The sequence below is a fragment of the Larus michahellis genome, chromosome 6 (assembly GCF_964199755.1).
Source record: "Larus michahellis chromosome 6, bLarMic1.1, whole genome shotgun sequence".
Lineage (NCBI taxonomy): Eukaryota > Metazoa > Chordata > Aves > Charadriiformes > Laridae > Larus > Larus michahellis.
The window spans coordinates 35,617,914-35,643,157 of NC_133901.1; the positions used below are offsets into that span (position 1 = coordinate 35,617,914).

Sequence of the window (25,244 nt, forward strand, 5' to 3'; positions counted from 1 at the left end):
CACCTGTCACAGAGCTCATGGAAAAGAGATGAAAGAGGGATTAATTAGTGCAGGTATATTCCAGAAAACTTTTTCTCAACAGTCTTCCTGTATTAAAAAGAAAACAATTATACTTGCAAGTCACTTGCAGAAAATTTTAATAATTTGCCAAATATACAGCTATTAGAATTACCCTAAATATCACTTATAATTAAGTTACAAAAGTTGGTAGATAGCGTAGTACAATGTTCTATAAAATAAACACATGTAATATTAACAATACCCCCTGCAGTCCAATAATGGCAAAAAATAGCAAATGAAATTACAAACACATACAAATTAGAGGAGATTGAGTGATGGCTTTAGACACTTGAATCAAAGAAATTGAGGCCAGACTAGACTGGATACATTCATCCATCAAACATAATTAATGTAGAATTTTAGATTTTAAAAAACAATTAACACCACAACATCAGGTGCAATTTCACATGCTTTCATTTCTCTTCCAGTACAGTTCCCAGAGTATTAAAGTGCCTTTGTGCACTCTAGTTTCGTTTATAGTCAGGTGCAACACGCATCATATTTGGAAGTTACTTCATAGGTCACTTTTTTAAAAAAAATATGATAGCTATTGGAACCAATGAACACAGTTCAAACGAAGGTGTTTTTAAAGTACCTTTGTTCTGACTATTTGCTGTTAAATGTCATAAACCAAACAAATTAAACTCCAAATACACAGGGCCCATCCCCACTAAACAAGGCTACAATAAGAGATATTTCTTGAAGTGTGTTTTCTGCTGTACAGTCCTTAGCTTTTCTCATTTGTTCCCCTTTCAAACACTTCCCAAACAGTTACATTTGTCTTTTGGATGACAACCTTCTCTGCAGCTTTCTTTTATAGATGGCTGTGAGCATGGAAAATGGGCCGTATTTGGCCTGTGGCTATGGAGAAGCATGTAATTCACAGACAGCATCCTACAATGGTCTGTTGTAACTCAATTAATGCGCACAGCATAATCTCCCTGTGAGATACCTGAAGATTCACAGCCTTCGGATCTTATCCCTAGCAATCACCTCCACTGCAGAATTGACCAGATGTCCTACTCAGGGCTCCTTCTGAACTTCCACCGCCTTCCGCTATGCTACCTTCTTCTTAAACCCAAACCTCAATATTCATTGCAGTAAGAAAAGGAAAACTTCATGCAGTTTGGCTGGCACTCACCTTTCCCCCAAAACGTCCTCTTCAAAACACAGATAAAGAAGGTTCACAAAACCTACTATCCAGTCTCTCACTGAGGTATGCTCTCCACTGACATTCCACTGATACTCTTTCACTGGAAAGAATGCAAAAGGGAAATTGCCTTTCCCACAGGATTTGAGGCATTTTGCTGGTGTTTTTCAATACCTGCACTGCTAAGAGCAGTTATGGGGCATAAGTTTTTTAGGAAATAAAAATTTCACTTTAAATCATTCCACAATGATGCTATGGGAGGTTACAAGTGGAAAGGGCTGAAGAAGGCACTCAGGAGGAAAGCTTACTTGGAGGGAAAAAAACATAAATTGGGAGGGAGGATAAACAACTAGTGGTAACTTGAAACAGCCGATGTGGAAGAATAAAGACTCACATCCACTGTCCTCCTATACTTGATAATACTTCACATCGTGAAATGGGAAAACAACTACAATGATGGGTAAGTTCAGGCTGTAAGCGCCAGCGCAGGTGACGCGTGCCCTTTGCAGCTGCTGCGACATGTAGAAAGGCCCATTTTAAATACTGCATGATCTAGACTCAGATCAGCGAGAGCTCTCCACAGGTGAGGGTGTCTTACTGGGCCTCTAGATGTGTAATTTGCTAACAATACTTAAAATACTACGTCCACTGAAGTATTTCAATATCAACTCTGTCAATCAAACTAAAGGGAATTAGTGATTTCCTAATCTACTGAGTACTTTAAAAATTCTCCATGAAACTGTAGCGTTATGGAAAAGAACAATCTGAGTATGCGTTACAGCAGAAAAAAAGAGAAAACAGCGTAAGCTTCATGTGAATCACAACTATAGGTAAAGTCTCTGGTTTAGTTCATAAAACGATTTGATTAAAATATTTTAAACATTTCATAATGGTACAATAATTTCCAATGTTATTTATGCAACAAGTTCCACCCATATCCAAAAATACCATATATGTAAATGCTTTTTTATAAAACTTTATACAATTCAAGCTCTCGTTAGGTAAGCCTATACACAATTCTCACAATCACCTCGCTAGAGAGTCTTCAGAAAAGTATATCCTCAGAGAGTACATGAACGACAGCGCTTCCTTGAATCTTCCCTTTTGACAATCGACTCTCCTAAACCAAACTCTTATTGCTAAAAAAAAAAAAAAAAAAAATTCAAAACAGACAGGTTTCATCAAAGACGGATATACCACACCATTCTGGGGAAGAAACCTGCTTTCATTTTTATTTCAGTTTTATTTCAATTATTTATTATATTGCAGTTAATTTCAGAAATCCCTATAAGCCTTGTTACCATTTCTGTAAAGATTTCCAGGTAAGTGTCGCCTGTCCTACACACTTCACACACAGAACCAGAGAGACGTTGCTGGGAGGGAGGGAGGTCGGTCGGTCGATGGCAATACATACGTTTAGTGACCAGCGTCTCCCTCTTCATTTTCTAATTAATTACGTAACCTGTTTAATGAGTTCTGCGAATACATCTCCAACTATAACTGAAAGCAATCTGATCAGATAACAAGACACTAGAAACACCAGATCTAAAGTGTGCAAGAACAACGTGAATATAACGCCTTTGCGGGCATAAATTCACAGCTGGTACTATGCCAAAACACCTCTACAGCAAGCTTTATTTACACAACTTCCAATTAAAAATACTGTTATCTCTCAAGCTACTTTTTAAATTAATACATCCATAATAACTAGCAGTAAAAAAAACATGATAAAATTATTTTATATTTTTTTTTTATTCAAAATATTCTGACAGTTTAACAATATTCCAGGTGCATTACAAACACTGCCATAGTCAACACAACAATCAATACTTAAAGAGCATTCAAACACTGAAGACATATATCTTAAAGCAGAGACAGGAGAATGCGCTTATACTAAGAGCATACACATCATTTTCCAATAACTGACTTCTTTGAGGCAGATGTCTGATTTCTCTGGCACAAAATGGATTAAAATCCAGAAGAGATGAATTACAGAGGACAAAAATTCAGATGTATAAGTGTTTTCCCCTATATGTTCTATAAAACACTGCGAATTTATCATACAAGGCCACTACCAGCCTAGACTACTCTAGTGTTGACTATTTACGGGATAGAACAACAAAATCATTACAGAGAAACCAGCGTCAAAGCAAACAAAACCACAAACTCTTCCTAGAATATGGCTTAAATTAGTTCACAGAGAGTTGGGAATATATTAACTATATGGTGCAATGGAAATACCAGGTAGAAAAAAAAAAAAAACAAAAAAACCAAACCAAACTTTCTCTTCCTGATCTTTTCCCCTCAGCCTTCACCACAATTTGCACGAAATTTTCAACAAAATGATACTGCCCCTCCTGCAAGCGTCTTTTCCCATGCTTCAAAAACATGATGTTACTAACAGATTGGTTTCATTCCTGAACGTATCAGCCAATATTAGCTTTAAAGTTTAAACAATGTAGTTCTACATATAATACCCTGTTTCTTCCAATTAACCCAGGTTCTCAAATAGAGCTACAATTTCAGATTTATTTAAAAACAGCATATTTGCTTGAAAAAGTATTTATCTCTTTCTGATATAGAAAACAGATGCCAAATAGAGAACTTGCAAAGACGTGTACACAAATGAGTGCTTAGTGCAGGACATCATACAGAGAGAGCAGCAAGGCCACGGTGCCACACGAAGTCCACGTGCAAAAGATGTACGTTTCCAATGACCAAATCCATTCTAAGAAGTTTTACTTCTGGGGCTCGCTTAAAGCGTTAAAGTCTTGCTCGATAGATGGCAAGACTCCTCCGTCCCCACTTTCCGTACGGCTGACTACACAGGCATGGTAGGACAGCCACAGCATACAGAAGAGACACACCAAAAATGCTTTGGATGCATCATCCTGATCTCAAATATTCCATATGAAAGCTGGGACTCTTCCTGCGAGAAAGAAGGAAGTGGGACAACTTTCAAATTACACTGCTTGCCTCTGTGTTGTAAAAAAAAAAAAAAAAAAAAAACTCCAAAAAAAAAAAAATTGGCTTTAGCCCAGGGCAAGAGAGCCCCAACTCCACTGCAACAAACGGAGGTACAGCTGGTTGCTCCAGGGCTGAACTGGATCTTCTCAGCAAAGGGTCCTTCACCTGTATTGCTCGTCCTTTCCAGTCAGTGCTCCCCAGCAGTGGAAGTGTGAAACGCTTGTTACAAAAATACAAGCGGCAGACGGCTAGAGGAAATCTCTGTACGCTTACTCAAAACACCTTGTTTCCCCATTCCATTAGTTTGCTTTTAAAAAGCAATGTTTTTGGAGAAGGGCCATCAGAACAAAGGAGTGAGGCATCTCCCGTAGTCACAACATCAGACACTCCATTAACAGATTGACTTAATCTCCTAAACCAAATTAGTTCCTGGAACGTCTCGCGTTTGCATTCTTTTACTCTTGCTTAGGAACAAGCAGCTTCTCTAGCAGTTGTGCAGTTTAAGCCTGTTACGATATTTTACTCCAGCATTTAGTTAGCACCTCAACGCAAAGTACGTTGTAGCTTGTCTATGGTGAACATGGGCTACGGACAGCCACCAAGAGGGGAAGGGCCCACACCAGGCCTGAAAGAACAGCAATATCGTTCCGTGACATTGAACAGCACTTTTTGATATGCTGGCTTCCAGGTTACACTACAGACTCAAAACGGGATTTCTCTCAAAGTGGGGTTAACTCCAGTTATTCAAATAAAGTAAACACAAGAGGGCAGCACTGAGGACATCAATCCTGCGCATTAGGAGTTTTCAGTCCATTTTCTAAAAACCTGTTAACGGAGATACGGCTCAGTGTCAAGGCTAAGTGGGCAAATGTTATCTACGCTAAAGTCGTTACGGGAACTAACATAACCCTTGCTTATAGTACAACTGTACTCCTTGGATTTAAGCCAACCATATACATTTCATCCTACTAATTTACCTATCTTGCTTAATCTCCAGTATCTTCATCCTTTCACACTCCCTAATTAACTATCAATTATTTTCCTGAGTGAGATTATAAAAAGTTAAACCCTTCTACCAAAAGTACAAAGACAAATAAAATATAGAACAATACAAACCCAGTTATACAGCATTACAAGTGCAGAAATTCTTCATGTTGTTGCTCTTCTTTATCATTGGCCCCCAGTAAAAACCATAGCAAAGAATTTAGTTATCCAAAATATTTTGAAGTACTGTGATTAAATTCTTCAGACCATAAATGTAGCCCTCATCCTTGGTGTTGCTTGGAAACACATGAGCAAAATCAATCATTCGGACTTCGACGTTTGCACTTTCCTTGATCTCTGCTGGCATGTGACAGAAAACTTTTTCCAGTTGGGGTATAACGTTTCCGTTCAGATGCTCCTGTGTAATGCACGTGCTGCTTTTCCACACGTTGTCTTGCTCCAAGTTTTCAACTTTCAGTGAGAGTTGACTGTGGTGCCTCTTAGAATATGCCTTTTTGTGAAGTGCATAAAATTTGGACAAGCCTTTACTTACAGAGGCCTCAATTTTTCCATTCTCTGTAGAATTTATTACATGAATATTATTATTATACTCCAGTATGTCGCCACCCGATAACAGTCCTTTGGGCACTCCTCTCTTCTCTGCCAAGGTCACATCGCTCAACCGCACGGTTGTTGCCTGACACGAACCTTCATAAACAAAGAGTAACGAGCTTGCATAAAAGTTGAGTTGCTTCTGGCCCTCAAACCACGCCAAAATTTTTTCAATCTTCTGAATGCTGGCAGCTATTGCATCTTTTCTCAAGCAGTACCCATTGTGGAAAAACTTTGAGATGCCTGCAAGAAATAGACACGTTTTGGGATTATTTTCATTCACCTCTGAAATCAAGTATTTTTCTTTTGGGATGCGAATAGTTCTTGATTTGGAGAAACAGACAGTATTCACAGTTTCCTTTCAGGCAATTATTAACTAAATCAAAAGCGAACTGAGAAACTTCAGTCACCTCACCTGTCTAAGGCCTGCTGTATAAAACTACAGATTGAGCTTGGAATATAAATAAAACTAACTAATCAATTTATCATTTAAATAGTAGATGAACATGGTTCCTGCTCCCCAGATCATTTTAGCAAGCATCTGAACAGTTTGGGGCAGGGACCCATTAAATTCTCCAGGGACAAACAAGCTCAAGCAGCTCTTCACCATGAGTGACAGAGCTGACGAGTTAGTGCCAGCTCCGGGGAGAGGCGTGTACGTGTCTCTGTGCGTGTCCTTCTGTCCCTTGGTGGGGGACAGATGAACAGATGTCAATTAATAACTAATTTGAAATAGCTATCACCACCAAACAGCCGTATGACAGTAGCCTTTTTATTTGTTGTTTGTATAAGAGCACCACATTCTGGCACACAAATTCCCTTACCGTCCTTTACTGTTTCCTTTGTCAGGCTCCTTCCATAGTGCTGGTTTTGCGTCTCGTAGCTGTCAGAAGAGACGTGGTAAACCTGCAAGAAACAAGGAGGTACCTCTGTACTCACTGCGCACCGCCAGTACTTCTGCAGGGCCATGAGGCACCAAAATCTGTGGGACCGTTTCGCCCTTGCTCAGCTTTAGGTTCCTTGCAGCGGTCAGCACTGCCCTCTAGTGCTCCGATCTGCACAGTCCTCCCCCTTCACAGCTTTGGGTCTAAGCTACAGCTTTTTTTAATTTATTTTTCTAATTTTTAGGTTGTTCTGTTTTTTTGTTTAATTACAGGTCTAATTTACAGCATTTGAAAGACATCATTATGTTGGCAAAAATCAACATATCCATTACAGGAAAACATTTGATGCAGCACCTGAAACTTATTACTCCTACTGATTTAATATTCATAGTAACATGGGTAAGATGTAAAAAGCTGAAAAATTCAATGCGATTATTTTGAAGTTCTTAAAACTATAAAAATACTTAGCACAACAGCTAAACAACAAGAAATACTATGATGTGACCGGAAAGGTTCAGCTCCATGAGATGCACCTGAAACTACATTAAGACGTTTCAAATGAGGTTATAATAAATACATGACAAATAAGGTTATATTAAATAAGTAACATGAGTGAAAGCTCGGTGCCAGCCTTGATTAGCGGTACATCAGCTCCCGCCTGAAAGGGCAGCAACTCATATGGGTACAGTTTTATCCATATCAGGAATTGTACAAGCTTAACAACTTAACTCAAAAATGTTTTACATAGAGACACATTTTCTCTCTAACTGAAATAATTTCCATAGCAGAAACGTGCCAGCCAGCCAGGCCCAAGTATAATTTGTTTATGAGAGTGCAGACAATTCTTATTTGCAGAAATAACGGTGTTACCAAGCAGGCAGTTGTCTCTGGCAGAAACTTTGTGCTTGGCACTCGTTCAGACCACCCAACCCTGCGGCACCCATCCCCGCTGCAGCGCTCTGCCCGCCCTTCACCCGCCGTAAAAAAAGAGAGGATCCCATGGAAAAGCACGTCAGGGCGAGGCACCGTCCCCCAGTCCCTCCTTCGGGGTCTTCTTCTTGCTGTAGCCCACAGAGACAGTCCAGGACAGTGAGCCATCAGCACATAAAAAGGAGTGCTACATGAGCAATAATTTAAAAAAAAAAAAAAAAAAAAATTCCTTTTCCGTTGCAGCCCCCCGCCCTGAAACCTCTCCCCCATCCAAACCACAATGAGCACAATGTGAAAACACAGGTCCGTAACTCCTGCTTCGCAGAGTAGCTGGGAAGAAAAGTCACAAATAGCTCTTATTTTGACAAAAAGATAGAAGTAATTAAATTCAGGGTCCCCAAGAAACTTAAAACAGCGTGTGGCAATTGATTAGAGTCACCAACCATGAACTGAAGGGGCAGTAAATAATTCTGGTTATTCTAAAGAACTAACAGTTGTAAGCCTGAATGTTTAAACTCACTTGGTAGCAGAGACACTTTCCACCATTATAATTCCTGTTTCCACTGTTACATTACTTACAGAAACTGAGGCCCTGATGCCCATAAGCTGCAGAAGATCGTAGCAAAAGTGAGTTATTCTAAAACAGCATCTGACAAGTGTGATTTTGGTTTCACAAAACCAATCCTTTTTCACCACTTTTTTTTTTTTTCCAAAGCACATAGAAGAGGTACAGCATGCAATATATGAACCCAAAGACTACTTATGTAAATACTTCAGGTACCAAAGTTACTTTCAAAAACATACAAATAGTTTAAAAAACTTTTTAAATAAGTACCACAAGCCAAAGGTAATTAAATAAAGCAAGAATAAAATAAATATATTGCTTAGGAAGAGGATCAAGAGTCTGATGACTACATCTAAGTTTTCGCTAGTGGTATCTTCATTTTAGTAATATTAAACATTCTCATTTAGTTGGTCTAGGGGCAGCTTCCTCCATACACCAGCACTGCAGCACACTCCTGAACGAATAATGTTGTTTACCAGAACCTTATCTCTTCCCCGTAGGAGCTAACAGTTTTTGTGACACGGGCACTTGCTTAAAAACACCGATTAAGATCTGCAAGCTCATTTTGTTTTCCAAAGAAAGGCTGGAGCAGCACATAAGCCCCCTGTGCTTTTGAGCTGCGTCTCCCGTGAAGGCACCCTACCTGTTAGAATTTGCACAAAGCCATTGCCCCCCCAGATGGCTTTATATATAGTTTAAGAATACCCAGGCAGATGGGCATGTTTTGCATTTTTAACTGCATGAAATGGTTGATGACAAACTACCAAGTGCCACACATGTACCTACCGTGGAATGTGTATATTTAACTACCTTGTGAACAAGCGAAGACTCAGAACACCCGTGGTTACCACTGGGCTTGGCTGCAGACAACAGCGTTAAAAGACAACATCTACAGATAATGATGGAAGTGTTCTCCATGGTAGCCAAAGAGCTGTCTCTCCATACTGCTTCAAGCCTTTCCTCAACTGCAAGGAAGTGACTAGTTGGAACATTCCTGGAAAACCTCAGCCAAATACAAATACCTTAAGCCCCATCCTGAAAGCAGAGGAACAGAAACCTGAGGTCAAACAGAGAGGATCTTTCACCAGTTCTTCCTTCGCCCTCCCCCCCTCCCCAAAACCACAGGGACGGCAGTGCTGCAGTACCAGCAGACTAAAATCAACTTCCCAGTCTACAGACCTCTTGCTTCACCAGGCTTTTGTCCACACCTTCACTGCTACTAATCTCCTACTAACCCTTCCCAAAAGGATATTTGCCTTTGAATCAGCCTCCCTCTGTTGTTGCAGCTGTCCGCACTAGCCCATTTCTATCAAAACAATGACAAGTCACATAAGCCAAATCTGGAACCTTAAAAACAGCCAAGAAATGATTAGACAGGAAAATTTCACTTCTTCTCCATCTGCCACAGCTCATTACGTTGTTTGCTCTGTATTCACAAGGTGTTTCATTGTATAGCGCAAGACAAAGAAAACCCCTGACATGATCTGCAAAACATCGCCTTCAAGAAAAGTCCTGCTTCATCAGTGATTTCTCATACATTCTTACTACCCAAGACCAGAGCTGTTTCAGCTGACAATGCGGAGGCTCCTCCTTGTGCCTACAAGCAGCTCCCATCCGGTGAGGTTTCTGCATCGACAGAACTGGAATCCTGCATGCTAACAGCTCCAGTTTTTTAATTAGCATTAGTAGGGACTCTGTATGGGCAGCACGTCAAAAAAGCCAGATGATTAACCGTCAAGGGAAATTATCTTCAGACTTTCTCAACCTGCATTTGGCTTTTGTTTCCCCAGGACGTGTCAAGCTATTGCTGCTTGCATACGCACACGTATTTTTGTGTTCTTTTTTCAATTACTGTTAAGTTTGCCTGCCGTTCTTGAGCTAAAATAAAAATCCCGGTCCGGTGCACTCTTTAAAACAAGCGCAGCCCTCGCAAGGTCTCAGTGGTGAGATACAGGGTGTGGAAACCTTGCAACTGCAGCTTTAGGAGGTTGAGCTGAAGCCTGGATTTAGGAAAACAAACGTCCAACCTTATGTAATGTTATTTACAGTCATTCAGTACCGACTTCCACAGGGAGGCAGAAAAATACACACACTGTTCAAATACTTATTATCTGTGGCAACTCCCTAGCTTCCAGAAAGTGTAATTTAAATACATATTAATTAAGACTAGCCTGTTCGGTGGAGATACGGCTATCACAAACAAAAATCTCTATTAAGTAACTTGCAGGCCTCCTTCACATCTGCAAAAAATATTAACTAATCCACATCGACGGAACTGGAAAGAAAGTATTTTGAGCCGGCTCATGCAGTGCCGCAGTGGGTACCTGCGGAGCCAAGGCTCGCTCGATTGCACGCGCCATACGGACTCCTGCGCCACCAACATTCCCAAGCCAGCGCCTGGGAAGCAGTTTCCCACAGAGCTCACAGTGCCCGTCCCTGCTCCCCGCGCATGCCCCACAAGAGCAGCCCCAGACACGCTTTTCTAAGCAAGGACAGGGAGATCAGAGATACAGGCTCTGATGCCGAGACATCCAGACTTCAGAGCGCAAAGGGCTGAGCTGTACACCCCTCGCATTTTTTCCTGTAAATATACTTAAGTCACCCCTATTTTACACTTCTGCAGGTTAGAGCGAGCCAGTGTTTAAATATTACACACTTTTCTGTTTACAGCCAGGCTCCTAACTGGCATCTGAAGGTCAGTACCCAGCCTGCCGCTGAAACTGGAGCCGAGCCAAAAGCAGGGGGTAAGCAGGCAGCACCTGAGGACATCTGGCCTCAGCACCAGGCCACCACCTTTGCAGGGGGCAACGCCAGCGCCAGGCTGAGACCCACAGCTGGGCACCTATTGCCCTGACCTCATGGTTGTCCCTATATAAATACACAGGTTTCTTTCAGGTCTGAAGAAGCCAGGTTTCTCTGCAGTCCTGTGATCCCTCAGGGACTGGTCTGCCACAGCAGAAGACTTAAACACCAAGTTTTAACAAGCCTTTTTTTTTTTTTTCTTTTCAAAAGAAAGTAAAACAAGAGTTTGAAGAAAAAAAAAGTAACAAAGAACTTTTTTTTAAATACATTCTCTTATTTGATACTACTGCTTTATAGTAATGCTGTTACTATTACTGATACTGAGAGTACAGTCATTTATCTAAATCCATTTCTCTAAACAACCCCCTTTTTTAAAGCAAAACAACACAACACCCTTTCGTTGTTGTCGCTAGACCGCAAGTGATGCAAGTACACACATCCCTGCCTGCTGCTGTCTAGAAAATCCAGCACAGGATGGATGCACCCCTGCTCCCCTGTTTCTAAGACTATACTTATATATTATTCTGTTTTTTCTATCCGTTTTACTTCTTTCTTTGTTCTTCTGGTATTTGACAGAGTGCTGTATATGATTAAGTGTACCACCAAATGCTCTGACAATCAATGTAAAATTTTAGTAAGGTCATAGAATCATAGAATCATTTAGGTTGGAAAAGACCCTTGGGATCATCGAATCCAACCATCAACCCCACTCTACAAAGGTCTCCCCTACACCATATCCCCCAACACCACATCTAAACGAGTCTTAAACACATTCAGGGATGGTGACTCCACCACCTCCCTGGGCAGCCTATTCCAGTGTCTGACCACTCTTTCTGGGAAGAATTTTTTCCTAATGTCCAGTCTAAACCTACCCTGTTGCAGCTGGAAGCCATTCCCTCTTGTTCTATCGCTAATTACCTGTGAGAAGAGACCAACACCAACCTCTCTACAATGTCCTTTCAAGTAGTTGTAGAGAGTGATGAGGTCTCCCCTCAGCCTCCTCTTCCTCAAACTAAACAGTCCCAGCTCCTTCAATCGCTCCTCATAAGATTTATTCTCCAGGCCTTTCACCAGCTTCGTTGCCCTCCTCTGCACTCGCTCCAGCACCTCGGTATCTCTCTTGTATTGAGGTGCCCAGAACCGGACACAATACTCAAGGTGTGGCCTCACCAGTGCTGAGTACAGGGGGACAATCACCTCCCTCCTTCTGCTGGTCACACTATTTCTCATACAAGCCAGGATGCCATTGGCTTTCTTGGCCACCTGGGCACACTGCTGGCTCATGTTCAGCCTCTTGTCAATTAGAACCCCCGGGGTCCTTTTCTGCCAGGCAGCTCTCCAGCCACACTGCCCCAAGCCTGTAGCAATGCATGGGGTTGTTGAGGCCCAAGTGCGGGACCTGGCACTTGGCCTTGTTGAAGCTCATTCCATTAGCGTTGGCCCATCGATCCAATCTATCCAAGTCTCTCTGTAGAGCCTCCCTATCCTCATGCAGATCAACAATCCCGCTTAACTTGGTGTCATCTGCAAACTTACTGATGATAGACTCTATGTCCATATCAAGATCATCAATAAAGACGTTAAACAGAAATGGTCCCAACACCGAGCCCTGAGGAACACCACTTGTGACCGGCCGCCAGCTGGATTTAGCTCCATTGACCACCACTCTTTGGGACCGCCCATCCAGCCAGTGCATGATCCAGCAGATCGTATGCTCATCCAGGCCATCAGCAGCCAATTTTTCCATGAGCATTCTATGGGGAACAGTCTCAAATGCTTTTCGAAAGTCTAGGTAGATAATATCCACAGCCTTTCCCTCGTCCAATAATCGGGAGATCAGGTTTGTCAGGCAGGACCTGCCTTTCATAAACCCATGCTGACTAGGCCTGATCCCCTGCTTGTCCATTATATGGCTTGTAATGGCACTCAAGATGATCTGCTCCGTGACCTTCCCTGCTACCGAGGTCAGACTGACAGGTCTATAGTTTCCCAGATCTGCCTTTCTTGTAGATGGGTGCTACATTTGCTACCTTCCAGGCCATTGGGACCTCCCCAGTTAGCCATGACTTCAGGTAGATAATGGAAAGTGGCTTGGTGAGCACGTCTGCCAACTCCTTCAGCACTCTTGGATGTAACCCATCCGGTCCCATAGGCTTGTGCGCATCTAAGCGGTGCAGCAGGTCACTGATCACTTCCTCTTTAATTGTGATGACCGCACCCAGCTTGCCCTCCCTGTCTCATAGCTCACGAGGCTGGGTGCCCAGGGAACAGCTAGTTCCACTGCTAAAGACTGAGGCAAAGCAGGCATTGAGCACCTCAGCCTTTTCCTCATCCTTTGTGACTGTGTTTCCCTCTGCATACAATGAGGGAGGGAGATTTTCCCTAATCCTCCTTTTGTTGTTAATGAATTTATAGAAACATTTTTTGTTATCCTTAACAGCTGCAGCTAGGTTGAGCTCTAGCTGCACTTTGGCTCTCCTAATTTTCTCCCTGCAAAGCTTCGCTATATCCTTATAGTCTTCATGAGAGACCTGCCCCCTCTTCCAAAGGTCATAGACTCTCCTTTTGTTCTTGAGGTCCAGCCAAAGGTCCCTATTTAGCCAGGCCGGTCTCCTTCCCCACCTACTTGTTTTTCAGCACACGGGGACAGCCTGCTCCTGTGCCTTTAAGACTTCTCTCTTGAAGTATGTCCAGCCTTCCTGGGCTCCTATATCCTTCAGGGCAGCCTCCCAAGGGATTTTGTCCTGCAGTCTTCTGAACAGGCCAAAGTTTGCCCTCCGGAAGTCTAAGGTGGCAGTTTTACTAACCCCTCTCCTTGTTTCTCCAAGAAGCAGAAACTCAATCTCATGATCACTGTGCCCTAGATGGCCACCAACCTTTACTTCCCCCACAAGCTCTTCCCTGTTCACAAGAAGCCGGTCCAGGAGGGCACCTTCCCTGGTTGGCTCACTTACCAGCTGTGTGAGGAAGTTATCCTCACACAGCTTATGGAGCCCTTACATAAGTTACAGAATGGAATTACGTTGAAACAAATTCAGTGAAAAGGCAGAAAAATAAACTCCTAAATAAAAGAAACAGTAACACTGAAGTTCAATGATTAACTATTTTAAAAAACAGCTTAATGCATAATTTTGGACTCCCAGAACTTCCACAGAGCACCTCATTAGAATAAATTTATTTTATGCCTCCTTTTTATATAATGGCGGGGGGGGGGAAGCGGCCATCTCTCATCTCATCCATCATCAGCTTTTTCCTAACATCCAGGAAATCTTATCAGCCATGAGGACACAAGTGGACCAGCTGTCATATACATGAAGAGAATGTCATGTAAGGAAAAACCGCTGGGGAAAAAAAAAATGCCAGGGTACCCATCTGTTAGAACTCACGGTAAGAGGATGACAAATGGATCTCCTGAACTCTACAAATGAAGCACTGCTGAAACATACCCTTCAATCCACCAGCAGGTACCGGACTTGGAGGAATTGCTGCGTTCCGTTCTGCAGCGGGGATTCGGCACCGTCAGACTGAGAAACAGATGAGCCAAACTCAACTGCAAGAGCCAGGGAGCGAGAGCGCAGGGAGAGAAAAGCAGAGGTGGCGGAGATGCAGAGAGGTAACAGAGCCAGAAGAGAGAGACCAACCAGTGCCTTGGTTTATTGCTTGTTTCAACCACTGCAGACATCTATTTCCAGAGTTTTTTGCAAGGAGCTTGCCTGTTTGGAGGTGGGTTGGTTTTTTTTTTTTCCTTTGGTTGGTTTCTTTGGTTTGCTGTGGGTTGTTTTTGTTTCATGGTGGGTTTTTTTTGTTGTTTTTGTTTTGTCTTTCCTGTTTTCTTAAACATCAACGCTTGAATTAGATTTATAAATGTAAAAAACCCAAACAGCTCTGGACATTTTTTTACCGTGGAAGAATATGAACACTAGATGCAGGATTTAATAGCTTTATTATTCCTCCCCTCCTAAATCTTATTAACAGATCAGAGCTTATGACAGTTACCACGATACTAGAATGGGTTCATAAAGAACTCACAAAACAGACTCAGCTACAGTCAGTTTTAAAATATCTTGCAGGAACATGTGCTGTAGGTTAGGAAATTCATGCCTTTGATGAGGGATCTGCATTACTGCATGCAATAGTTCACAATATAGGCACAAACCAATGTAAATTAACAATGGATTATACTGGTAAAGTTAGGTAATCACCAATTTGTGCTTTAAAAAACATGTTTCAGAAATATTATTGACGACGTGATAGTGCAGTCTAGATGTTCTGGAAGAAAAAGAAAACCTGCAGAAAACGGGAACTGTGGATTCTGAACGGATTGCGAACCCGAAGTGAGATCACAACCCACACATTCTGCTTGTATTCAACAGCATGCAGAATGCTCTATTTTTAATACTGTGTGCACTGTGAAGATATTTCTTATATATTCATACATCTACTACTGAAACCATGTTGCAACTTGTATTTTTGCTATTGGAACCATACCTTAGTTTTCCAACTTATATTGAAGCTCTCACTACTTTCATAACAAATCTATGTCCTCATCTGCTTAAGAATCTCTCCACTAAATATGAAACTGGGTTTTTAACCAATGTTATTGGAGTGAATGTATTTTCTAAATGCATTTCCATCCATTTTTTCTGTCTATTCAGTGCATTAAGATGAATAGTTTAGCACATGCCAAATGACAGAACGATGTGCATAAATCAAAGCTCTGCCAGACTAGAGACTTGCTTATTTTAAGGACAAAAAAATATATATTATATATATAAGAGATGACTGCTTATTTACCAGTGCATAAAAAATAAAGCTATATCAATGGCTTTTGGCATAAAAACTGACCATAAATAAATTTTAGGGTAAAAAAAAAAAACCAACGCCTACAACATTTTTGCTTGTATCTCTTCATGACAGCTTATATGATGTGTGCTTTAAAAACCATAGATAGCTACATTTTCTATTTATCCTGGCCTTCTCTTGCTCTTCTAAAATAGAAACTGAATAAGCAAGCCCACCTCCGTGTTAAAAATAACACTGAACGGGGAGATTAAAACCAAAATCCTCTACTTTCTGAATCGTGTTATACCATGTTTTGCCCAGCAAACACTAGCAACCGTTACCCAGCGTATTAACTGCTAGAGGCCATAAATGCCCGTACAGGAGAGTGTTTTTACATGACGGCCAGAATCTTGCAAAAATAAAGCAAGCAGATAGGCAGAGAGTACCCCATAATCAAGAGGCGGCAAGCTGAGCACAGAAAATGCCTTGTGAATTTAGACTTTGCTAAGTGTTGCGTGAGGGGAGGAGGAACCTTTTGAATTCTTTTTGGAAAATAACTTCAACGCGCAATTTGCTACCAAAGGCACAAAATAAATCTCATCTGGTTAAGTGCCACATGGGAAAGGGCAATGCTTGGGGGAACCATCGTTATACATTACAGCTGGAATTAGGGAATCGAAAGAATGTCTGCAACAGGATGAAGATACTGAATAAAGTTATAAGAGACAATGGTAGGAACAAGAGTCACAAGCAGAAACACCATGGAAGTGAGCACTCATTCCTTTTGCACTGTCATGAAACAAGGAGGTAAAGTACATGTTTTACACACGAGATAAGAAATGCAATGTAATGATGTAAGCCAAACCCAAAGCTATAATCTCCAGCCTGCCTTCTCCATCTAAACTGTTTGACTGGTTTTTGACTTCGCTCCCACGTTCTCTCTCATAGGCTTACATAATTACTACTCATGACCACTATAATTTATAGCTGTAACAGCTTATCTCAAGACAGAGTTAAGGCTGAGAGCCTAGGCAATTAAGTACAAAACATTACGGAGATATTGGAATTATTTCAAACAATGATGCAATCTGTGTGCCGCTGCTATCTAACAGCAAAGGGGAAGCTTATCAATGTCTTCAGCCGTTTATGCTTGCTGATGCAGAGCTTGGGAAGCCCTGGCTTTCTGTATGCGAGAAGGAAAACAAAAATCTCCTATCAAAAAGAAAATTATTCCTGTGACAATCATAGCAGAAAAAAAGTACTTTAAATTCATTTCATCAGGAATTCATTATTGACATCACTTTTATGTTACTGATCCATAAACATTCTGTACAGCTTTTCTTTACATTGAAGTTTTACAGTAGCCAATACACAAATATTGAATCTTCAAGTTTCTCCTCACCTAAGGAAGCGTAACAGAGTTAGTACAGACACCTGCAGGGCCTCATCCATCTCAAACTAACCTTCAAGTGACAGCTGTTCCTCGAGCGTGTAAGCATCAAAGGCGTTTTCTTCTGGTGGAAAGCTTTTTTAAATGCAGAACGTAAGCAGCTATTTATAACTACACGCATCACCTCTGAGAGCTAACTTACTCTTCCCTAAATAGAAAAATTACATAAAAATTATTTTTATTTCAAAAAAAAATCAAGATGAAAAATTTGGAGAGGATACAGCTCGTTATTAAATCATTACAAAGACTGGTTCAGTAAGTAAATCTCTGACTTAAGGTCAAAAAAAAAACTTTAATAATTTGAAACATCTGCCCTGTGAGAAGAATTAAGTGCAACTACATTCAGTTTTAAACAACTACGGTCCGTCCAAACCCCTTTCTTGTACACATACACAGAACCCAGGTGGCAAATAGATTCCCAGGAGGGACACAGCCAAGTTAAACACTTACTGTGAAGGAGAGCAGTGTTTTGGAGCATATTTCACACAGCAGTTGATACCAGTACTACCAACATATTCAGATAACACTTTATTTACGTAAAACTCAAGAGGACTGTCATTTGCTAGAAAAACTAGCCGCTGTGCCTGGTGTGGGAGAACAGGCCAGAGCATAAGCTGAATTTGAAAACAAAACAAGTTCTTACCCTCATGCCAAGTACCAAAAAGCCAATCTCTTCCATCAGCGGGTACTTGCTGACCTGCTGCTGTATCTTCTCAGCTGAAGCATACGGATCGTAACTTTTCTGACCTATTTTTACATCCATTATGCAAGGCTTATTAAACTTACGGGTCACATCTTCCAGTTTTAGATACGTATCTGTTAAAAAGACAAAACTTTCATAAACAGTGGGTCAAGGCAAAATAATGATATAGTTTCTGCTGAGCTTCTGTGGAGGAAGGAGAATCGTATAAGGCTGTGTGAGCTCTTTAAGAGTCAAATCTGCCTCAGAGCACAGACTACACCATGGTCATTGACACCCACAAATTCTGTTGGCATTAAATTCTAAATGCTTTATTGTTTAGAAAATTGTGTACAATTAAAGTGTGTTAACATTGTGCTCAAATTTAAATTATTGCCCAGATGAAATTCATGAGTAGCTTTTATCAAGCCACTGGCATACCTCGAATAGCATTAATGAGCACATACAACTGCAGGTTGCTACAGGGCTGCTTTTGCAACGGCGATGGTGTTTTCTTTCGCTGTGTGAAAGGGATAGAATTAAAACTGCAATTTTTCTTTGTGTCATTTTAAAAATGAAATTAATGTTTCAGAGTCCTACCCTACAGGGGCCGAAAAGCATCTCATTTTTCTTCCTTTTTATCCGACTCCCCTCTGTTCTTATTTCTTATGGCACACCATTTGGGGAAAACACTCCTCAAATCTGAGGCTGCCTTTCATCCCTTTCCAAAAGTCCCTTTGGGAGGGTGGGTGGACCAAAAAAACCCCAAGCCCTTGGAGGGCCTAAAGATTGAAAGGAGTATCTAAAACCTGGTCAGACTGGTTTGTGTTTTTCTCCAGTGCAGGCCAGAGACTATTACCAATGTGATCCATGGCACCAACTGTTAGAACACAACAAGAAAACACGCTTCAGTAACTGCTCGACTCGCAGACAGCTCTGCTCAGAGGAAGCTCGCACAGGTCTCCGGCCCCTGCCAGGGCACGGTATGCACCAAGACAACACACGGCATCACCGCACACCACGTTCTTCACACCCGCTTCTGCAAATCCACCTGTTTCCAGTCACAAACTTCACGTTAGTTTTTTTTCCTCTCAAGTACAGCCTATTCCATGAGTGTATTTCTTTGGCTTCAATGCAATCTGAATACACAGAAACATTGTATTATTCCCCATTCCTGCAGCATAATCTAAAACGTTGATGGCCAAAGAAAGCAAAACCGGTTCAAGTTTAAAGAGAGAAGAGAGACAAAAGTGCCCTGTGATAGCTGTACAGACAGGTAACAAAACCAGTTAGAGCCAAGAGAAAGGGAACAAGCAATGTCCCATTTTCTACATAACAAGTAGAAACACTTTCTTAAGGATAAGAAATGAAGTTTTATTTTATTACTTTAGTAAGTCCTACTTAGAGCTCCAATTTTTACACCATGATGATCAAACGTCCCAATTCGCCAAAGTACGTACGTATCGATCTGAAATAAGTTTGGTTTAATCTTTAGATGCCTGCTTTGTGTATAAATGGGACTAAGCATATTGTTAATGTAAAGTCACCCTCAGGAAAGCATGTCGAACCAATATCCTACTGAAAAAATAACCAATCTTCTAACTCACTGTCCTTTGGGCTACCGAATCAATCTAGCTACAGCAAAAAGAGTTTCATTATAGACCAGCTCACCCATAAAACAGGTTTGTTAACTACAACTGCAGGGATATCCAAGCTCAAATAACTCATGCTTAACTTTGAGAAGCTCAGAAAACGGCTGCAGTCCTTCACCACCAACTCCAAAATGCTTTGTATTGTCGCGAGCACCTCTGGACTCAAACTGTTACAAATACGAAATTATACAAATTGCAAGTTACCACAAGTTACACAAATTGTTTAGATGCAACTTTTTTGTCAACCCTAAAATATGGGTATATAAAGTCGTGTAAAACATCTATTTCCATAATGCAACAAAAACGAACCCATAAAACCAACTAGCTTAAAAAGCAGAACTGAAATCTCCCCAAACCCAGCGTATTTCCCTTCAGACTATGTGCATGTCATGCATAGTCATGCTCTTTCCACCCAAGGCATTTGTAGAGCAGCCCTGGCTATCTGCTGTCCTCTGCTCCACTGGTCCAAATCTCTCTTTTTAAGCCTACAGCACCAATGTTCCACACCCCCAAAATATTTAATAGTTCTAAATACCTGCCACTTTTCAGTTCCACATCCATTTCAGATCTGTTAAACTAGAATATCTCCCTTAGTGACCTCCTAAAAATGTAACAGTTGGCTATTTTTAAAAAATTAGGCATTAAAATAACTCAGGAGATAAAGCTAAACCCAGGAAATACGAATTACTTCGCAAAGCCTGAGAATTATCCAGAAATTACTCACCTCTCCCATACTTTTTTGAATTATTATTTAAGCCTTCATCATTAGCTAACTGCTAGCTCAGAATTAAGACTATGTTACATCTGTTCAGTGCACACCCCCACTCTCAAAAGAGCTTTTTGTCCTTGCGGGGAGAGCAACGCCCCTGCAAATAAAGCATTACACCAAGTTATTTTTTCTCATTATGGCTTCAGAAAAAAAAAAAAAAAGGCAGCAAGCATTTATGCTTCGTTTTTCCTGGCACTGTTTGGTTCTTTGCATTGTGCTCAAGACCTATGGTCTACTGAAAGAGACCCCCAAACCACAGTATGAGAAGATACCACAACTTTCAACCTAACAATCGTTAACCCCCAACAATATCTCAAAGCATTAAGACTAGGGCAAACAAAGCAAGCTGCAGATTCAGTAAGCTTCTCATAGTCTTCGAGGATCCCACCCCAAGGTCATCAACAAGTCTGCAGCTGAGCCTAGAGAACTAGAGACCTCTCCTTCCTCATTTTGTTAAACAAAAAAAATGCAGATTTTTCAAGCATTTTCTAAATTATTACAGAGTATACTGCTAACACGACGTGCTTCTGAAAATCATACATTAAGATCCCCTGCAGGGAAAAGAATTCAAGAGGATTTTTGTATCTTAGCTTTGGGAGATAATCCTGACTATATATTTCAAGGATTTAAACAAATCATTCCTCAGAGGCTTGCCCTCCCCTTTTTTATTTTTCAGTAGCAGGGAAGGAGGCAGGAAGATGTGGCTTGACATATTATTTACATCTTTTATTACAGTCCCAAAGGAGACAAACCAAAAAGACCACCAAAATTCAGAAGTATGCATGGCATGAACCACTGCAGACTCCAGCACGTACGTGCTGATGCCTTCAGACCTCACTGGAATCAGAAGTGACAAAATAACTTGAGGCATCTGGTGGCTTCTCATAACTTACAAGTCATCTCTCAAAACATATGAATAAGCAGGGAAAAGCCTCAGTTGCTGCCGGCAACAAGAGAAGAAAAGAAAGGTTTGAAGCTGGCTTATATTTATCTACCCTGTCCTCAGTTTAGGCAAGAAAAAAAAATTAGAGCAGAGTGTGAAATGAGCAGCAGTAAAGTTACTTAAAATAAATTAAAAAAAAAAATTGCAGGGTTAACAAGTAGGCAGCAAAACCCACAACTCTCAGCAGGAGATATAAAAAGCTTAACATGGCTCCTGCATCTTTACAGCAACTTTTCTACTTTTTTTATTAATAAACTCCAAATGCCCACGATGCCAGTGAACCTAAAGTTCAGGAGTTATTTTACAAATGTTATGGATACTGTGACTATCAGTCCATCTTTTCTATCACACTTCCTATATTCTCATTTACACTTAATACATTTCACTCCTTTTAGCTAGCAACTGTCCACTCATCTACATGTTTGGCACAGAAGATTGATGCTTCTCCCTAAATGTTTCTCTAAGAAAATAACCTCCTTGTGCTCTCCACCTTACACACTGCAGCTCCTGCTTCCCTCTCATGTGGAAACTCCAAGACGGTCACAGATCAAGTTCAGAGCGGTCCTAAATTAAGGTACTCTGGTTTATTTCTACCACAAGCCAACGATTCTCTCCATGTCTATTCAAACTCTCAACCCTCTACCCAAGGTAACGACTATGATGCTACACATACAAGATACCATTCACCAAAAAGAGTTCTTCTTCCTCCTTATCTCATAAGTGAAAGAACTATATGAAACAAGGACATCAATGGCCGTCCTCTCTCTGCCCTGCCAAACCACGGAAGCCATTGTTCTTCTATACAAACACTCTTAAAAAAAAATAATACATATATATCCAGTTCAGAACATGCAACAAGCACAGTTTGGTAACTGATAGATTGTTTAGCTTAATTTTGGTGTTTTCAGAAGTCACCTACACCCAATTTAGCAACAGTAAGGAATTACTGGGTTGACTACTCAGAGGCTGGCTGGAGCTGTGTCCCCAGAGCCTACAGAGCAGTGACTGCCAAAGGAAAAATCAGGCTTACAATGTCAAGACTGCAAAAACCTGCATATACATCTTCAAATCTAAACTTAATAACTAGATACCTTTCTAGCAGCTAGATTCTTTCCTTTAATATCACTGGGACACACCACAGCAGCGAAGCATATTGTTCAATCTTTTGAACTAGAGCTCAGTCCACAGCTAATTGAGGGACTTGTCCTCAATTTCCCCAAAACAGCCTCCCCTCTATCTCCCTCCTCTGTGTGGTTGCTTCTCCTCTTCCTATTTTTCAAAACTCGATTTCCTACTTTTTACGCAGTCTAAATACGCCCCTGGTGATTCTTTTCACCTCTGGGGTCTTCTGGCACCAAGTACCGACACGCAAACACAAAGGTTTTCCCCTCACACCTGGCATTAGGCAAAACTGCATTTGCAAAAATACCAGCTAAACAACAGATGCCTTCCAAGGTGAATGGCTACCTCCTCCTCTTTGCACGTACCCAGCACGCACGCATGCTGTTCCACTCCATTATCTCCGATACACTTGATTTCTATCAAGGCTACACAAACTCATTAAACTACAGATAACAAAGTTGGCAATGGAGTGTTTTGTTTGAACCCCTGCCACAGCTCTTCATGAAGAAGGCTCCCAATAGTGCGTAGTCTTTTCAAGAACCAAAACAAAACTAAGTTACTCCTTCTTTAAAGAGTTATTCTTACTGGCTACGCCTGGACTACTGGTGGAGACCTGCCAAAATTCAGCCCCATGGTGCACAGTGCGAGCTAGCGAATTCCCAAGGCAAACTAGGGATGTGTTGAATTACTCTATCTTGGCTGGACCACTTATTTTTACATCTAAGATCCTACTGTGAATAGAAAAAAAATTGATCTGCAGTTTGGAGGGGACATTAAGTGAGTTCCATGACACACATAAAGTTATGAGGGAAGAAAAAAGACAGCTCCAGTAGAGCTATTTGAGTTTGTGCCAAATACGAAAGTGTGAAGGCAAATCTGAGCCAAGAAAGTGCAGGGTACTACCACAATCCTCCTTGTATTTCTTTTCGCAGAGTTTAGACAGTGTCTTCGGACACCATCTTACTACTCGCTCTGGAAAACAAGTCTACCAAGTGGCAGCAACAGCAAAAGAAGACAGAGGTATATTAAAGGAGCACAGCGTCTAGTTTCAGTGCATTTAAATAGACTCAACGGCGTCCTTTTGTTTCTGTATGTTCCTGAAGCTCCATTTCCCCAGCGTGAATAAGAACGAGCAGAAGAAAAACTAGTTTCTGTTTTCAATACATCAATAACGCGTATTTTCTCTTGAAGAGAAAAATCTTCCAATTGTCCTCCAAAAATACCTTTTTCTTCCTGACTCCTAGCATGTCGCGCAAACTCAAAGTTAAGATACCAGAGCTTTGTTCCATTCAAACCAGTTAGGAGAGGATGCCAAGCAGAGCGCTCCCCAGCAAGGCACCAGCTGAAATCACTGCTGTCTATGATATGGCATGGTGATGGGATCCAGCTTCTGGAGATCCAGCAGCAGATTCCAGTTCTAATGCCCCCCCCCTTAGGTGTTCCTATCTATTTTTCCTTCCTTACACACCCACACAGTGGCCGCCTCTTGCTCTGATGGCCTGGCCGGACAGAAACATGTGCCCAGCCCACTCCTCTGACATGACCCAGAGCGGAGCAGCAGCGCCAGGGCAATATGCATCAGGTCCAGCTACTCAGGACATGCGTCCCATGCCCCACCTGCCCCGGCAGGAAGCACCCAAAGACCTAATCCAGCCAGAGGACTCCAAACTGGAACCGGTTGTTAGAGGGAACATTAGAGGGTTAGAAAACAAAACCATTAAAAAAAACCCCAAACAACACCCTATGGAGCTCACAACTGCCAAAAATCAGTCTCCAGAAGATTTTTGCAGGAGGTTTGGATTAACAGATAAAATTAGAACAGTACCATTTGGTGCAGTAGGTGGTGACCAGACACCGAAGTATTTTGGCAGATATTCCCGCAGCTCCAGAAGAATGCTGTCGCAACAGTCAGAGTCATAAACCTGAAATAAATTAGGGAGGGGTGGAGAGATCATCAGTTGAAAACATTCATTTTATACTTCCAGTTGGCCCATAGTTATAATTGCTTACAGTCTTTGTTTTCATGCGTTTAAGGTATCTACTTTACATTTAAAAAACATACAAGATGAAGATGATAATAATCACAGTCCAACAGAATTGAATGGTATCCTTTCTTTCAAATTTTAAAGTGGAAAAGATGAATCAACTCTAAGAATAACGTATGGCTTAACTTGAATAAAAATCTGACCTGTAACTGTTCGCATTGAAGCCTGTTTAGCGAAAGGGGTGTTCTATCCTGGATCCAAGACTGAATCCAAGACAGTAGGATTACTACACTGTATCGTTCAGCCAAAGCTTTTTAAGTTATCAGGTAGCGCGTGCAAGCTCAGACTGGCTATTATTTCCTCCAAAACAACTCATCCTGTAACTACATGACACAGACAACATATAATTCAAATATATTTCTTTTCATTTGCTTTAATGCTTTCAACATTGCTTTTTTTTTTTCCCCAACTTCGGTAAAAAAAAAAAAGAACAGTTTGGGAACTGCAGCTGGCTGATATTCCTGAAGGAGTAATTCTTTGCAGAATTAAAACCAAGCCTTGGATCCTGTCTGCCATAGAATCACAAGACTGTCACCAGTCTGCAGTGGTGGTGTTAAAGAGGGTTTCAAAACCATTCCCTTGACCTGATTCTCCCCATTCTGCCCGAAAATCTAGTTATAGACACAGGGGGATGGCCTCCAGCATGGCTCAACAGACTCTGCAGACTAAAAGATCCACACAAGTAGAGGTTCCACCAATTATTATTGCCTTTGAGAACCATCTCATCCTAATCGCCTTGCATCTCTCCTGGTTCCGACACTGTCAGACTCCTGTCCTGCCCCTCAGCCCTGCAGCGATACCCACGAGCGACAGGGACAAGCGAACGATTCTGCTTTCATTTCAGTATG

At 41.4% G+C, this 25,244-nt stretch overlaps 1 protein-coding gene across 2 annotated transcripts in view; it reads right to left on the reverse strand.

The window, feature by feature from the left end:
• Positions 1 to 120: 120 nt before the first annotated feature.
• Positions 121 to 25,244, reverse strand: part of IPMK (inositol polyphosphate multikinase) — a 46,172-nt gene continuing 21,048 nt past the window's right edge. Inside the window, exons 3-7 of one of the 2 annotated variants that reach the window (XR_012587671.1) lie at positions 24,177 to 24,273; positions 17,830 to 18,002; positions 6,598 to 6,679; positions 5,294 to 6,016; positions 121 to 4,139 (exon numbers count right to left, since the gene is read on the reverse strand). Coding sequence is in view for 1 of the 2 variants with exons in the window: in XM_074592249.1 (XP_074448350.1) it covers positions 5,382 to 6,016; positions 6,598 to 6,679; positions 17,830 to 18,002; positions 24,177 to 24,273 (987 nt within the window). In the remaining variant the exon portion in view is untranslated. Of the gene's footprint in view, positions 6,017 to 6,597; positions 6,680 to 17,829; positions 18,003 to 24,176; positions 24,274 to 25,244 lie in introns of both variants that reach the window. The other variant, XM_074592249.1, reaches the window with a different exon arrangement.